We start from the raw sequence: 17,555 nt of genomic DNA on the forward strand, positions 1-17,555 counted from the left end.
TTTCACTGATTTTCTTTGCTGGTTTTGAACCACAGTTGTCTAGTTACGGAGGGAAATGTTGTGTTTCAGTGTCTATGGTCTAGTATTGTGCGTTGTGCCCGACACTTCCATCCTTGTGTGAACTCAGACCTCTGCCACCCCAGAGGCCTCCCCTTCTTCCCAAGGAGTTTGACTTGCCTCATCTCTCCCATCCCATCACAGGACCATAAAACCCAGGAAAGTAAAATGCGTGAATCTGCCCACAGCTGTGTAATTACTACATGGAGACAATGTGATGTCTTTAATTTCCTCCCTCATCATACATCAGAAGGCATGCAGAAACTTTAATACACCGTCTTCAATGAAACTTCCCAGTTTTTGTAACCCCTCTTGGGGATGAGTATGTCTTGTCAAGGTTTTTCTTTTATGACCCTCTGCTTAATCCTGATCTCTGTCTTGGGTAAATCCTTCCTCCCCTGCCATGTGGGTCATGAATAGATGAAGCGAAAGTGATGAATGAATTAATGAATGAATAGAAAATGATGAATGAATGAAGAAAAACTGATGAATGAATGAAGAGAAAGTAATTAATGAATTAATGAATGAAGAGAAAGCAATGAATGAATGAATGATGAATGGGGCATGGTCTAGAGGTATTCTTTCCCTGGTGAAGTGCCTCAGTCCTGCCTCTCACAGCTCCTCATTTGGGGCATGCATTATACACAGATGAAAAGCTGGGGAATTTCTGGTTCAGGGCACACATGCACACCCTTATTCCCTATGGAAACCCCAGTTCATCATGAGAGATGTTCTGGGGAGGGGGTTGTTCTGGGGGAGCTGGGCCTGTGTGTGCTGTCACAGGGCTTCCCGTCCGCCACCTTCAGATGATAGACTATAAGGTAGGACTCATTCCCGAGTGCAGTGTGGGGGTTCTTCCCTTGCCTCATTCTCTTTTTGTTTTTGTTGTTTGAGGGTTTTTGTTTTGTTTTGTTGTTTTGCTTGCTTGTTTGTTTGTTTGTTTGAGACAGGCCCTGATTGGCCTGGCTTTCCTAGAACTCAATAGATCCACCTACCTCGGCTTCCAAGTGCTGAGCTTAAAGGAGTATGCCACCATGCCCAGATGACTAAGTATCTTAATCTGTGGGCATAGATGTACTTTTTTCCCCTTTAAAATATTTATGTTTAACATGATTCTAGAAACGATAACTGGTAAGCATAGGGTCATTATTATGTCATCAACTTGATAAATCCTTTTTAAACATATTTGTGGATACCAATAGTGTTCATAAAAGAGCTTCTTTTATTAGGATATCCCTAAAGATCTTTCTGGGTAAAGAGTTCTGGTGCAGATTTGGAACACAGCCCCACTCCTTACCTCATTTGTGGAGTGTTCTAACTTTGACAGTCCTAAAAACTTTAACCAAAGAACAGCCTGTGGCGTGGGATCTGACAGTGTGGCCTTTAAGTGAGCCGGGTGTGAGTCCAGTGGTTGAGCAGAAAAGGTGTGCCCAGGGACCACGGGGGCTTCTCTCCCTCGTCACATTCAAGTAGGTTCTAACACCTCGTCTCCCCCATTAGACTTAAATCAGTGAAGCACTGGTATTTTCAAACCGTAGTTGAGCTATTCTGGTAGACCTTTATAAGGCCCTTACAAATCATTCTGTACATAAACTCAAATATATACGTTGTTCACATTGAAAGACAAATAACATTCCCTTATATATCTTTTCCAGTCTGTTCTTCATTTCATTTATGTAAAATGGAGAGAAATGTATTTTTCTTAGGCTCGTGATGGTAGATTACTTCTCCTGGTGATGAGAAACTTGCTAAAAAGAGAGATTGCTTTGAGAGAAGAAAAATAGTCACAGGTACAGATACTGCCAGCACAAAATAAGTGAATGGAATATGTTGGCGTGGCTGGCTAAAATTTCTGAACCTTTTATAGCAAACAGAAGATTCCAGTTGAGTATAGACTCCTTAAGGAAATGGCCTAAGAAGGTAATTGAATCTTGTGCCGTTTAACAAGATTTGTTTGTTTCTACATGTACACGTGTGCCCGTGTGAGTTTATGTGCACCATGTGCGTGCAGGTGCAGGAAGAGGACATCCGATCCCCTGGAACTGGAGTTAGAGGGGGTTGTGAATCCTCTGCAACAGTGGTGAACACTCTTAACCAATGAACCATCTTTCCAGCCCTCCTAAGACTTTTAAAGTTCTAGCTTCAGTGTGGGCTTGGGGCGAGTGTAAGCTGAACAGGACCTCCACGCAGAGCAGCCGAGGAGAGTCTGCTGCATACAGAGGGATGTTCTTCTACAGATGGCCTCGTCTAAACTTGGGAAGACTTGTGAACTCAGATGTTAGTTGTTAAAAAAGAATCAAAGTAGATTCCTCATGCCTCATTCCTCCAATTAATTTCTCAAACCCTTCTTATGTGGACAATCCCAAGGCAAGACCAGACTAGGATCCTGGAACACCTGATCTATCATGAACCCCACAAAGTGGGGGTGTGTGAAACAATAGGGTGTCCTGACAGAGGGTTGACTATGAGTGTGAAGGAGAAAATGGGACGGTGTGGCTGTGGTGGTCCATTTGGTGGGATTGGGCAGGGCAAAGAGACCGAATGACCTAAGAAACCATTTCAGTTTAGCATACAGTACTGTCACCGACATTTTATATATTTGTGTAATTTTGAAGAATGCCCCAAAATAATTCATAAACCTTGTAAAATTGATTCTTGGACAAACCTACAGATTATTTTATAATTGAGTCTGGGGGCCCATGATTAGTAAGGTGGTAGAATTCATATTTTGATTTTTCTTCCCCATGTTTGGGGCTTGCCAAGCCCTAATTCAAGCTAGTTTGTTTCATCGACTCACAGAAAATTCCATTTGTTTTAGTAAGCAGAAACGCAATGACTAATTTTATGTGGTTCAATAATTGCTGCAAAGCATAAGCTGCTTGTGTCTCTGCACCCAGCCCAACCTCCAAATGTCAGCCGCAAGGGGAACAGAATAAATCAGCAGGACACTCGGCCTCAGGCTGGGGCTGTCCTTTCTCTGAAGTCACTGTCCAAAGAGAGGCCAGACTTGCAACTTTGCTTTCTGAGACTAGAAAGGGATTTCTGGTTTTTGTGGGAGTTTTCCTTTAAATTGCCACCTTCCTAGAAGAACATTTATAAAAGCAATATATAAATCCCTGGTCAGTAGATACCTGTCCTCACCTCCTCCGTGCTGCTGGGCTTACATGGCATGTCACGGTACCTGGTTTTTTATGTGGGTCTTGGGAATCTAATTTGGTCCTCATGTTTGTGTGGCAAGCATGTACCAACCACGCCATCTCCCCAGCCTCCCTTATCTGCTCTCTAGACTGTTGGATTTAACCAGGTCTGTAGTGCTTTGACCATTTGTTTGTGAGGTCGGCAAAGGGAGTAATTTTGTCCCAGAGGCCACATGGTAGGCCATCTGATAATCAACTGACATTTCTATCTGAAAGACCCGAGGAAGATCCAAACCTCTGGATCTTCCGCCCTCTGAGCGCCCGCCCTCTGCTGCCATTGGCTCTTTGTTCCATGCACGCATGTGACCTTGCTTCTCACAGTTTGACTTTTAACTGGATAAGAATCTCAGCAGTTCCTCAGTTAAAAAGTGGTATCTTGGGGTTGAAGAGACGGCTCAGCAGTTACGAGCATCCGTGGTTCTCACAGAGGGCCCAGGTTCAATTCCCAGCATCCACATGGAGGTTCCCAAACATTCCGAACCCTGGTTCCAGGGGCTCCAGGATTTTCTTCTGACCTTTGAGGGCATCAAACATGCACCTGGTTCACATACATTCCTGCAGACAAACACACACACACACACACACACACACACACACACACACACACACACACACACACACACACACTGAATAAGACTAATAAAAAAAATTAAAAACAAAATCGACGTTTTGAATTCTTGTACTTTCTCTCTCCATTGGAATGTTTGTGTGTCCCATGATGGTCCAAAGGCAGGCACACTGTCCTGAAATCTGTGTCTCCTGGTGAGCTGGTACAGTGACGCTTCAAATGGCATGTAGCATTGTCATTTGTGAGGAAGGACGGTGACGCCTGCCCTGCTTTCCTCCCAGGAGCAGCTTGAAATGGCTTTATCTCTAAGATGATGTCAAACTCCCCTGTGCTAACCACACAGCACTCCTGCCAGGCAGGGACAGGCGCTTTCACCTTCAAATTACCATGGAGGTGAAGAAGCAAGAAATTATAATGAATTTCAGAATGTATCTGTGGAAAGTATAGACTATTTTAATTCTCATCCGAGGCTAGTGTTTAGAAAAGTATGGGAAATTTTCTGTTTCTAGTCACCTGGATAATTTCGGATTGAATATATTAAAATTGTGTCTGTAGAAAAAAAATGGGACTGGGGAGAGAAAAGATGGCATCAGTGTGGAAGTAGACTCGTTCATACTTGAGGCGCGCGCGCGCACACACACACACACACACACACGGGCACACAGTGAGGGGCATGCACACACACGGGGGAGGGGCACAGACACTGGGACTTGCTGAAAGTTCAGAAGGGCACGTCCCCTCAGGGCAGAGGGCAAGCCACGCCAAAGCTGTCAGGCCTCAAAGCAGAAAGCTGGCGTGCATGACTGGGCAGCCAACAAAAGACACCACCAAGTGAAGTGAACACAGAGGTGTCTTGCTGACAGAGACTCTGAGATTCCATTTTACCCTAGCCAGAATGCCTGCCCCAAGAAGATGGATGACAGAGAACGTTAGCAAACATTGGGGAGGCAGCGTTCACTAGTGGTCCCAGTATAAACTAGCACAAACGTGAAAATTAGTGTGGGGAGTTCTCAAAGAATTCAAATCGGAAAGGCTTCTACATCCTACCACAGAGACATTTATTTGTTCATCATGTTTATCACTGCTCTACTCATGGCAAGAAAATGGAGCCAACCTAAATGTACTTCATCAGGCCCGCCACAGCAGTGTTTCCAGCTGTGTTGATTAAGTTAGGGTGGGACTGACAACTAGTTACCCAGAGGTTTCTAAAGCACAACCCATTGTCTTCATGAGTCTGCGACCGCATGTAGTGCCTCACTTGGGGCGGAATGAGGGGTGGGTTATGAAAAGACAGTTGTCCTTGGGAGAATGTTGTCACCTCAGATCTGGAGGGAAGTAATTCATGGCTGGGCTGCAGCGGCCCACTCTGTTGTTCTCATGCATTTTTTTTTTTTTAAATCTCATCTACCCATTGTATTTGGTATTCTTCATCTTATGGAACTACAGACCATTCTTACTCAGAGGGATATGTTGTCAAACACAGATCTGTTTGTACCTCCCCTGCTTTGGGTTTAGTTTTGATTTTAAATCACCTGCAGCAGAATTTCCATCTCCCTTGGGTTGGATGCCACCTAGTTCCGGGCCTTGACACTTCACCTCCCATCTGTCCGTTGCTGGGAAATGGGAAGGCTTTTTATTACCACATGAAAAAATCATTAGGAAAGTACGCTGACTGCCAAAAGTTATGTCAGTATATAAAAATCACATCACACAGTCCCAAATACTTTAGATTGTGAATTATTTATCCTTCCTAAGGTTTTCTGTAATTTATTAAAGGTGGTGAAAGGTGATCACGTTGTAAAAGTAGATGGTTTCTCTTAGTAAGGGGTTATTAAAGAATACAGTGAAAGACACTGAAAACCAAGAGGACCTTTAGTGGAAGTGTAGAAAAGTCATATTCACGGTCACATTGTCTGGGGTTCAATGCTGGCAGATTGTTCCCAGGTCTCCAGGGAAAGAGAATTTAGAGGATGTATGGATGCTGTTCTCATGTCTATAAACTCCCATTTAATACCGTGAAGCAGGAAGCAGACTGGCATCATTTCAGGAAAGTAAATGACTCTAAGCACAATTGTTTAGTAAACATACAGAGCATTCATATAGGGCCTGTAAACTTTAGATTTTGGTATTTCGTCCAGTCGTGTTTAAAACATTTACTTCTGTATCACCAAATACTGTCGGTTGCAGAAAGGGGTTCGGAGCCCTGGGAGAAATGACTGGTTTCAGGTCAGAAGAAGCAAAGTTACCAGTTGAGCCTAGAGCAGTTTGTCACAATAGAAAACAAGGAAGGTTATACTGCATAAATAAAAATAAAAATCATCTTGGCCAGAGAATATTCAGGACACCCCATTACGTGGTAGTGTAGAGTACAGAAACAATCAGGACGTGCTCTGTGCTGTCTCCATGATCTGACCTCAGGCTGTCTCAGAACGGGAGTCCCCTTTGTAGGATCATCACAGATAAGTTAGAAATGACCAACAGACAATAACTGTGAAGTCACTAATACATTGTTGGATCTAGGCAAATGTCACAGTGCCTAACAGCAGTCAGACAGTCTTGGATTTCTAGTGAAATTTCAGACACTGCATGAAGGACTCTTCACCCCACTCTCCAGATTAGGGCCTGAACCAGACAAAGCCTGTAGATCAAATCACAGGGTGTAGGAAAGCGAAGACCAGGGCAACATCAAACCACACCAGCGTGGTGGAGTGGACCCATCCAGATTTGGAAACTCAGCCAAAGAACGTATTTCTTCCAATAGCAATTACAAAGTCTACGTGAAAGACTAGAAATGAAGACTGCCTGCAGTTAATAGAAAAGGAACAAGCCCACCAAGGAAGTCCAGTGTCTGCCCAGTACATGAATTCCTATTCAGATTAAGACAAAATGACCAGCCTTCCAAACACTTCCATATTAAAAACAGCGGTCATTTCAGTGTGGTAACACTGCTGTATTTGTTGCTTAGTGTTTTCTAATGTCTCTGTCTTTCCAAAACACACCGAGATATCTGTAAGTGAAATGACTCAATACTTGGCATTTACTGTAGAATAATATGGCCTGTGGGGCCAGAGATGGAATTGGCCAAGGGCAGTTGATGGAACTATAAGTAAAACAAGCTTGGTCAAGAATTGATGAATCCAAGAAGTAGACGGTTTTAGTTAGGGTGGGAAGTGTGGCAGCTAAGAGTATGGCAGTGTGCAGGCGGGCATGGTGCTGGAGAATCCTACATCTTGATCCAAAGGCAACAGGGAAGGGCACTGTCTCACTTTAGCATGCTTGAGACCTCAAAGCCTGCCTCCACAGTGACCCACTTCCTCCAACAAGGCCACACCTGCTCCAACAAGGCCACACCTACTCCGACAAGGCCACACCTACTCCAACAAGGCCACACCTACTCCAATAAGGCCGCACCTACTCCGACAAGGCCACACCTCCCATTAGTGCCCCTCCCTTCGGGAGCCATTTTCTTTCAAACCACCACATAGACACAACTGGTTTGTTACTCTGTTTCATTTCTTTTTTGCATATATTTGTTGCTGAAATAAAATTTAATATGTCTATCTCCCTATATAAACATTCTATGAAATTCATAGAATTGCAAAGTTTTTTACCAAATGTTACAAAGAATCCTTTACTGCTATACAGCTGTCAGCAGGGGCACCCCCCTCAACACCCCCCCTTCCCCCGACACTGGCACTTCAAGTACTTGTAATAACGGTTCTGTGAGATAATGTGTAAAGCTACAAGACTGCCCAGCTGAGGGGAATGCTCAGTGGTTAGGGGCACTGGCTGCTCTTACAGGGGATCCAGTCTAGTTCCCAACACCCCCATTGAGCTGCTCACAACCACCTGTAACTCCTGCTCCAGGGAATCCAGCATCCTTTTCTGTCCTCCATGGCTACTACACTTACATATGCATACACATGATTAAAAATAAATCTTAGTTTTGTTTTTTTGAGACAGGGTTTCTCTGTATGGCCTTTGATGTCCTAGAACTCACTCTGTAGACCAGGTTAGCCTTGAACCCACAGAGATCCACCTGCCTCTTCCTCCCGAGTGCGGGGATTAAAGGTGTACACCACCATCGCCCTGCAAAATCTTTTTAAAAAGAAACAAGATTGCTGTGGTGCACAGTGTTGTAAGCCTGGTAACTTAATGTCCCACATACATGTAAGGTCAAAAGTGAGACTTAATTTTGTTATAAATTAAGAATCCCAGAGCCTGAAGAACTTTAGAGTCTAGATGGGAGAAACGTGAAGTGGTACCACAGGAAAAAATTACATGAAATGTGGTCCAAAGAAACAGTTACAGGGAACTAAGGGGAGAAAGGGCCGTGGATAGGTTTGGCCTGCTGGTCTCTCTAGAGCATGGCTGTTGAAACTTCCTCCTCCAAACCCCTCTTCACCGGGGCAATCTTTACCTGAGCTCAGCTAGGTGGGTGAGGAAAATAGATACACGAATCAGACATTTATGACAGTCAATCGTGAAGAACTGTAAAACGGTCCATTGATATGGGTGTGACTTTACCACGAAGCTGGGCCCAGCGGCTCACACCTGCGATCTTAGCAATGGGAAACAGGCAGAAGTTCACTGCAAGTTCAAGGCCAGCCTGGTTCACATAGCGAGTTCCAGGCCAGCCAGAGACAGAGTGAGACCCTCTCTCAAAAAATAAGAAGACAGAAAGAAAAAAAGAGATGAAAGCAAATTTGCGTACTAGAGATGGATGTGCTTGTTGGTCTTAGCACAGTACAGTCCAAAAATGCATTGTTGTGATACTTACGTGCTCCGGACTGACAGCAGGAAAGTATTAAAAGTCTTGTTTTCTATAATTAAGCCAGCATGTTCCTGTAAGAGCAGCAAGCTCTATATGTACATCAAAAGTAACTGCACTTAGCAAAACACAGTAGTCTCCGATCTGAGCCGGGGGTTTCAGGCAGTGCTCAGTGGCATGTCGAGGTGTCACGGCATGCAGGGGCAAGTGCACGTGGTATGCATGCGTTCAGAGTTGCGGCTGCAGTGAAGACTCCTGATGCAGCATGGTCAAGCACTGCCAGGAACACCGTGGAGCCAGAACACATCTGATTATGAACTAATGGTTGGGTAGTAGTGCACGCTCAGAAACCGTTTACCGTTGCCTGATTTTTCCACCACCTCCCTGGGCCACCTGACCACCCGTGTGGGGTCAGGAGGACCCACGTGAAGAAGCTTTGTTGTAAAGCTGCACCATGAATGTCCTCCTTGATCATGGGTCTTTTGTATTTCCAAGGTAATTTATTTTCTTGTGAGTAAATACACGTATTTTCATTTGTTTTGTCCTAGTTGGGGAATGGCGGTCAACGTGTATTCTACCTCGATAACCCAGGAGACTATGAGCAGGCATGACATCATTGCATGGGTTAATGACATCGTGTCTCTGAACTACACAAAAGTGGAACAGCTCTGTTCAGGTAAGAGATTGTCTTTTGAGTATTTACCCGATGTGCTTACTGGCAATTGAATATGATTTTTATGAACCACACGTGACGTATTTGGAGTAAGACAAAAACATACATATACACATATATATATATGTGTGTGTGTGTGTATGTGTGTGTGTGTGTGTGTGTGTGTGTGTATAGCTACATAATTAAAAGGGGAAACTTGGCTGTAGCTGGAGAACACATGGGGGGGGGTGAAATGTCTGAGAACATCTAAGCACACAGCCATCCAGATGGGGGTGTGAGCTGCTTCTGGCTTGCTGTCGGCCACGCCCCTCTGTAATGCTGGCTCTTAGCCTCCCTTCCATAGTCCTGTTGTCATGTCACCAGGCATGTGGCTTCAAGCACAGTAGAGCTTGGCCCGGTGAGGCAGGGAGCAAATCCCAGCTGCGCAGGAGGCTGAACCAGGGTGTCACAGGAACAGGGCCGGCCTGGACCACACAGTCCGTTCAAGGTCAGCCTGGGTAACCTGGTGGGACCTTGTTCCAAAATAAAAGCATCTAAAAGTAGAGATGAGAGCGCTTGTCTGTAGGAACAGACAGACAAACAACAAAACCCACAGTGGGTCTTCAGGGCTTCATACTGCCCTTCCCAGTTCAATTGTGCAGAGCTCTCTTCCTGGAACCTTAGCTCCACAAGACCCTGGGCTCTCTGCAGACTCCTTCCCTGTGGCACCACCCCCTAGTTTTCCTCACGCTTCCAAGGCTTTCCTCTTCTTTGTGTATATGGTAACATCCTGTTCACAGTTTAATCTGCCTCACCTACTGTCAGCTCTGGGAAGACTTCCCAGGCTTGGTACTGTTCCCTGAGCCCCGCCCGCCCCCGTCCAGGATAACACCTGTCATGCTGTGTATAACCTCGGACTCCCAATCCCAGGAGGCACCGGGGTTCTTAAGAACAGGTCTGTAGTTTACTGTTGTCTAATGCCCAACGCTCCACTGTACCTGATACTGAGTAGTTCTGTAGGAATGCATATTGGGTTAAACCTGTTTGAAAAAAGATGCAATTCCAAAAATAAAGTCCAAGTGTGTTGAAGTCATCTTCTGCCTTTAGCTTTGAGTGTGAATTGAAATAAAGTATTCTCCTTTGCCAAGTAAATGTTTTCTTGTAAACGAATAGACAAAGAGATGTCTTCTTTGCCTGTGGCCCTAACATGAACACGGTATTAGGGAATATAGCATTACTGAAGTGTGTTTGTGCGAAGGCATTTAGATGTGGAAGAGTTCTGAGTTTCAGCTGATTCGTTGGTATTGGACTGTGGCCGATCTTTCCAGCAGGTCATATGCAAAAAAGACTTGATGCAGTACCATCAGAATTTGCAAAGTTCCCAATAGTAGATTAATGTTTCCTTTCTGCTTCAAGACACATTTCTGACTGGAAAACTGTGAGTCCCAGACAGGCATGGGTTCTCTCTGCAGCTTGCAATGCTTGTGTGAGAAACCTCAAACCACTAACAGTGAAGTGTAGGTTCTCCCAAACCTGTCCGGCACCAATTCCATCTTCTTAGTTTAGTTTGTCTTCAGCGATGGCATTTGGCAGGAGGAAGTGGTCTTTCTACTTGTTTATGAATTCATTTCTCTAGTCTCATTCTAGAAGACTTTGAAGCAGGTAGGACAGTGTCTCTTGGATAAGAACAAATCCGAATGTCGATGACCTCAGTGATTTGTCCTTATCATGCTTAGGGATGCTCTGATTCATGGAGTGTAATGTATCTTGGGTATTTATTTTGGTTTCTTGTAGCTTCTGTGGTATTTGATTTTAGTGATGTGCTCTGGGAAGACACTCGAAGATCACATGTTTCTGCACCTTCCTGACACCACCTGCACCCCCATGAAGACTTACACCCCACACCTGGCAGTCCCCTTCTGCCTTTCTCCACTGTGGTATCACTCTCTCCTTTAGTTCCAGCTAACAGATCCCCTCAAAGCCAGTGTTAAAACAAACATCAATGAGAATGTATGGGATTCTAAGTGTGCAGAAGTTCATTGAGATGTATAGACTTTTGGGCTGGTTACTTGTGGGACGTGTGTGTGCGTGTGCGTGTGTCTGTCTGTATTTATTTGGAAGCTCTTTACAATAAGTTTTTTTTTGTTTTGTTTTTGTTTTTGTTTTTTGGTTTTTCGAGACAGGGTTTCTCTGTGTAGCTTTGCGCCTTTCCTGGGACTCACTTGGTAGCCCAGGCTGGCCTCGAACTCACAGAGATCAGCCTGGCTCTGCCTCCCGAGTGCTGGGATTAGAGGCGTGCGCCACCACCGCCCGGCTACAATAAGTTTTAATAATTTTTTTAGATATATAAAGCAAGGTGGAGAAAATGAACATCAACTTTTGTTTAGTTTGCAAAAAGCTGAAACACAACTTTGGTGTTGTATTTGCTCTGAGCTTTCTGCCTTTATCTGACATCTCTTTCTGCCCCATAAACATTTTTAAATGCTCTCTAACATAAGAGTAGTGGGCCGGGGTGGTCATAGCCCAGTGAGAGAGCATTGGTCTCATGATGTGTACAAGGCTCTGGATTCAATTCCCAGCACCAGAATAAGTAAATAAAAAGTTAAGTCACATGAAATACCTTGTAATACATTTCAAAATAATGCAAATTATTCGCTCTTATTTCTTATTATCGTATCCAAGGATGTAACTTTATGACCACCTTCTTTGAACATTAAATCTGGGTCATGGATCTGTATGCATATTCAAATTGCATTTATTTCTTGCAAAAAGCAATCTGTTTCAAGGAAAGCAGAGGGCTGTTCCATTTTGTACTTCTGGCCACCTAAATCTGCTTTGGAATCTAATCATGTTGATTCCCCTCGTGGAATGGGAGGCTGGTTCAGGAGCGCTGTCACACTGGTCCGGCCTAGAAATATCTTTCTGTTTTCATTCATTTGCTTTGTGACATGTAGAGGGCTTTTAAGGGGGGGCGGTCAGGGGATGATGTCCTATTTTTTTTTTTTTTTTGTTTGAGTTCCAGTTCAAACCAGTTTAGTAGATGTTTTCCAAGGTTATGAAGAGAGGGTTGGTCAGTATGGTGCTGAACGTTCCTAAGTCAGCTTCCTCAGCTCGAGATACTTTATTGAGGGTGACAGAAAAGAAAAAGTGTGCGGAAAGGAGGAGGGAAAAGAAACAGGAAGGAAGCTGGACATCAGACAGAGGATTGCATCTCTCCCCTACCTTTCACCCGGCCCTGCTGCCCCGTGCCTCCTTTGAAACTTAACCTTACGCCCCTCAACGCCATTGTGGCTATGTCTGGATCGTCTCTCCTAGGCTGGGTGTAAGTGCAAAGCCAGCTTTCCCAGCTGGCCTCTTTCTAAAGTCTGTGCATGGCCCCGTCTCCTTCCCACCCCCTCACAGGACAGGAAGCACGGACAGCAGATGACAGCAGGCATTCCACACTGAGGGGACCGCTGCCAGCTTCGCCACACAGCCCCGTCCTGGCACTCTGGCTGGTGGAAGGCTCAGTTATTTTCCTGAGCATCTGAGTATTTAAATAAAACGTCATTTAAATGAAGGCATTTTTGAAAATTTTTAAATATTTTTTTTGATTGACTTTTTTTAAAGGTAGGAAAAAAAAAGATCAAAGTTTGACTTACTATGTGTTTCTTCAGATTGGTTCAAGCTTTATGTTGGATGAAGTTTCTGGTTTTTGTTTGTTTCTTATTCTGGGAAAGCTCCTGAATTTGGCTGATGAAATTGTGGTTGCATTTACAAATGTCGGTGTCTGAACTGGTAGAAGGAACATGATTTGTAGTATGCACTGGGCTTCTCGCAGGTGTGGCCATCAGGCAGCTTGGGACATGGAGGGTGAGTCCTCTGTGCTCTACCCTCATGGTAGTCCTTCCTGGGCAAGGTAGCAGTGCTTTGTGACCATTTTTGGCTACAGATCTGCGCTTGTTAAATAGGTTGGTTCCAGCCTAGCACTGGGTCCCCTGTGCCTTCTCTCTCTGTCAGCAGAGAAGACGGGTTAGTGATGAAATCAGCTCAGAGGCTAAATTTAGTAGGGCTGATCTTACTGAGTCTCTCGTATTGGAACCAAGTAAGGATATTCCATCAGTGTCTGCAGGCCCCGGAGTTTACTGAGCTTTATAAAATCAGAGGTTTATTGTTTTCTCCGAGAAAGTGAGCCCGTGCAGAATGTGACTGTGGTCAGGTCATTGTGTGCTCATGGAATATTATCCGTGCTTAGAGGCATTGTGTAGAGATTTTGTCTAGGCTAGATATTTTTCCCCCCTAATTTTACTTGACCAGCTAATTTCAAAATCCATTTACTTGGTTTCAAGTATAACAAGTAATTGAGAAGAGAGGGGTAACAAGTGGTGTGGACCACGTCTGGGTGTGGTCCAGCCGGAGGGTGAATTGCTGCAGTGGGTAACATCCTCGAGTCTCCACCAATGCACGGGCTAAATACAGCTCATTCTTTTGAGCAGAGAATATAAAATATAACAGGGGGTTTCCTCCCTTATAATTTTGTATATTTCCATTATCTTGATATTTTGTTATTGAAGATAAACATACATTGGTAGGATTGGAGGGTGTTGGTTTGGTTTGGTTTGGGGTTTTGCCCTGGAATTTTTGTGACTATGCTTGCCTGCCTTTGCCATGCCAGATACCAGTGCAGGATGAAGTGTACATTCACCTTGATGTACCAAACCGCTACTAGGAATTTCTGATTTTTTTCCCCCACATTCGCATGTTTGATCCTGCAAACAGTCGCCACATCTTCACCCTGTGCTTGTTCTGACCGTGAGTGTAGCTGAAGGGAGATGGAAGTGGACAAAGGAGAGTGTTAAATAAAGGGAGATGAGGACTGAGAGAGTCAGCCGAAAAGACACTCAGACTGTGTGGGTGTGGCAGGTGCTCCCGAGTGACCGAGTGGCGGATGTTGAAGAAACGCCCCAGAGGGGTTGTCCTCCTCCTAGAGTCAGGTGGGGTGACTGTTGTGTAGGAGCCCGTGTAGGATGCTGAGTTTCCTCAGTGGACAGCCTCCCCAAACCAGGGCAGCCTGTGCCCAGGCCTTCAGGGATGCACAGTATCATGCTCAGTCCTTGGATTCATGAAGTAAGGAGTGTGTGAGCACAGGTTTGAAGCCACTGTGCATGTATGAGATAGTTCAGGGAACCATAGAGGGGCTAACTTCTTTGGGAGGAACAAAGCAGACCCATCGAAGTTCCAGAAAACTGGGCAGGTGTCAGATGACTCTTATTTGATTGACATCTGTCCCTCTATCCCATTTTTGGCCTCTGCTGGCATCCCTTCAGCATGATGGGACTCCATAAATAAAGACAAATTAAAAACAAACAGCTAAGTGAAATTGATGGCCTGAGATGCATGTGTGTGTTTTATTGAAAGTTCTCTCTCTCTCTCTCTCTCTCTCTCTCTCTCTCTCTCTCTCTCTCTCTCTCTCTCTCTCTGTGGTGTATACATATATTTATATCATGAAAAGTCAAAGGACACACATTCATGTTGAACTTAATCACATCACATGGCTAACAGGAATAAATAAAAAATGATGGCATTATTAAAAACTTAAACTAATAAACTGTGAACTACTAATAAGATCAGAAAAATAGCTTGAGCAATTTATACAAAGCAGTGTCCTTGGTTGCACCCTGGACTTTGATCTCCGTACTTCTTGATATGGGGAAATTGCTACATGTGCTCAGTGTATAATCTTCATGATTCTGGTTGACTGTCTTACAGATTCACAACTGTCCTGTATCCATGACAGGCTCCCCCCACCCCCCCACCCCCCTCTCCCCCCCCCTCCCTGTTCCTAAGCCACTAACTGTATGAGCATGCTTGGAGAAGAGGGTGTACTTATCAAAAGAGCCATGTGGGTTCTGGAGCTAATGGGAGCCCCGGCATAAACTCCATTCACTTTTGGGCCTGGGGCTCTGACTCCAGGGCCCAGGCAGCTTCTTAAGTGGTGTGAGAAGGCTTGGTGGAGCCAAGGACCTGTGGGTTTTAAGACTTGCTGAGCACATAATCCCGATGGTAATCGTAACCAGGGCCACCCTTAGTCCTCCCCTATAAAACAAACTTGGTCTGTTTTGTAACATGCTTACTTTTACTTGATTGCATTTTGTTTTGAGGCTGCCTCCCTATTTAGCTTAGGCTGGCCTCAAACTTTCAATCCCCCTGCCTCATCTTTCCAAGTGTGTCCCTGGTGATCTAGTGATTAGGATTTAGTCATCTCCCAGATACTTCGATTACGGTCGTACATCACCACACATGACCCAAAGTACTATTTTTGTCTTGTCTTCCTAGTTTGGGTTTTGCCTTGTTGGCTTGTTTGTTTGTTTGTTTGTGGTTTGTTGTTGTGTTGTTGAGACTGATCTCACTCGCTAGGCCAGGCTGGCCTTGAACTTTCAATCCTCTCATCCTTGCCTGCCTCCTAAGCTTGGCATGCAGTGCTTGCCTCCGAGGCATGTGAAGATATTGCCTATTCTGAAATCATTCACCAGGGTCTATTAAAACCAATATCCTTACAAGAAAAGAGTATGTTCCAACATCCTGGAAGTTATTTGGGACCTTTTCTCAAGGTGTCAGTTATGTGATGTGATGGATATGTTCCTTATGAAACATTATTTTGAATTCGTGTTTCCATTTTTTTCTTTTCCTTCTCTCCTCTCGGTTTAAAACCTCTGAAGACTTACCTGGAGAATGTAGATTTGGGGAGAAAGACAGTTCTTTTTATGAGAGTGTTTACTATGGTGTAAGCACCTGTGTGTTTTTCTAAAGGCTGGAGATGTTTCCCAGCAGGCGAACCAGTGTCTTAGGAATGTGTGCACACCCATTCTGTGCACACCCAGAAGCCTGTGCACACCCAGAAGCCTGTGCACACCCGTTCTGTGCCTGACAGAAGCCACAGATCTCACTCTGTCATTTGAATCTGACACTCATTTTCATATTCCATGCCTGAACTAGTCCAGCTCAAGCACATTCATTTTTAGAGCTCTGCGTGTTGTAACCAGGTTGACAACACAGGCTTTCATCCTCAGGGACACAATGACGTCATATCCCGCAGCTTTTGTCTCTCTCTACCACTCTCGGTGTGTCTTGGAGAGGCGCTACTTCTTTTCATTCTTACGGCCACATTGTTCCTCTTTTATACACGAGGGGAAGAGCTCAAAGAAACCAGTGTTTCCACGTGATCTCCCTGTGCACTTACAGGCTGTACTTACAGCCCGTGCACATGTGTGTGCCCATGTGAGGGTGTTCCAAGTCCCTTTATTGTGAGTCTCCTACACATCTCCCCAGGAATGTACAGAAGAGAAGTCAGAATCCTCTCTTTCAGTTCTAATCAAAGAAATGATACACACTTGATAGTAATTATCCTAATACCTAGACCACATACCCCAATAGAGCTGTCAAAAAAGAAAATTAAAAATAATAACAATAAAGAAAAGAAAGACCTTCTCACCTAAAGAAGAGGCCATGAGCAGGAAGGCAGACGCTTGTCCCCAGCTCTGGGGTTCTTCCTTGCCATGACTTCCCTTAACCTCTGCTGTTCTTAACTCTTCCCCAGCTAAGACTGACATTTCCTGCCTCCTGCAGGACACCCTTTAGTCTCTCAGAACAGCTCTAGTCCAGGGGAAAACCACCAGAACACTGCCCTCTCAGAGATCACACGTGCACACACGTGCACACACGTGTGCACACACATGCACTTGCACCCCAGCCTGTGGTCCTTTCCTCACCTCTGCCTTGTTGCACGAATCCTAATTGGTCTTATAATAAAAACCCAGAGCCAGAGATCAGGGTGAAAGCTGAAAGATCAGCGAAGCAGAGCAGCCACGGCCACCACCTCTCACCTCACCAACTCCTCAGCCTGGAAGAGACTGAGCTCCTGTCTCCTCCCGCCTTATAGTCTTTTCTCTGCCCAGCCATATCACTTCCTGTCTCAACCTTCCTAGTGCTGGGATTAAAGGTGTGTGATCCCAAGTGCTGGAGTTAAAGGTGTGGGCCACCACTGCCTGGCTGTTTCTCTTTTAGACTGGATTGATTTTTTTGTAGTCTAGGATGGCTTTGAACTCAGAGATCCAGATGGATCTCTGCCTCCTGAGTGCTAAGATTAAAGGTGTGTGTTACCACTGTCTGACCTCTATGTCTAATCTAGTGGCTGGCTCTGTCCTCTGATCCTCAGGCAAGCTTTATTTAATACACAATATATCACCACACTGGCTAGTTGAATAAGTTATTCCTAAGAGGATTTCACATCCTCATTTTAACATATTCACATACACATATACAATATACATG

The 17,555-nt window shown here is 44.7% G+C and overlaps 1 protein-coding gene across 4 annotated transcripts in view; it reads left to right on the plus strand.

Moving 5' to 3' along the window:
• The window catches only part of Mapre2 (microtubule associated protein RP/EB family member 2), a 150,458-nt gene that overhangs the window by 73,303 nt on the left and 59,600 nt on the right, over positions 1 to 17,555 (plus strand). For all 4 annotated transcript variants that reach the window (XM_006980114.4, XM_076554833.1, XM_076554832.1 and 1 more), the window contains one exon: positions 9,142 to 9,269. In XM_006980114.4, coding sequence (XP_006980176.1) covers positions 9,149 to 9,269 — 121 coding nt within the window. In that variant the 5' untranslated portion in view covers positions 9,142 to 9,148. The remainder of the gene's footprint in view (positions 1 to 9,141; positions 9,270 to 17,555) is intronic.

Source organism: Peromyscus maniculatus, chromosome 19 (genome assembly GCF_049852395.1).
Source record: "Peromyscus maniculatus bairdii isolate BWxNUB_F1_BW_parent chromosome 19, HU_Pman_BW_mat_3.1, whole genome shotgun sequence".
In the NCBI taxonomy this organism is placed as follows: domain Eukaryota; kingdom Metazoa; phylum Chordata; class Mammalia; order Rodentia; family Cricetidae; genus Peromyscus; species Peromyscus maniculatus.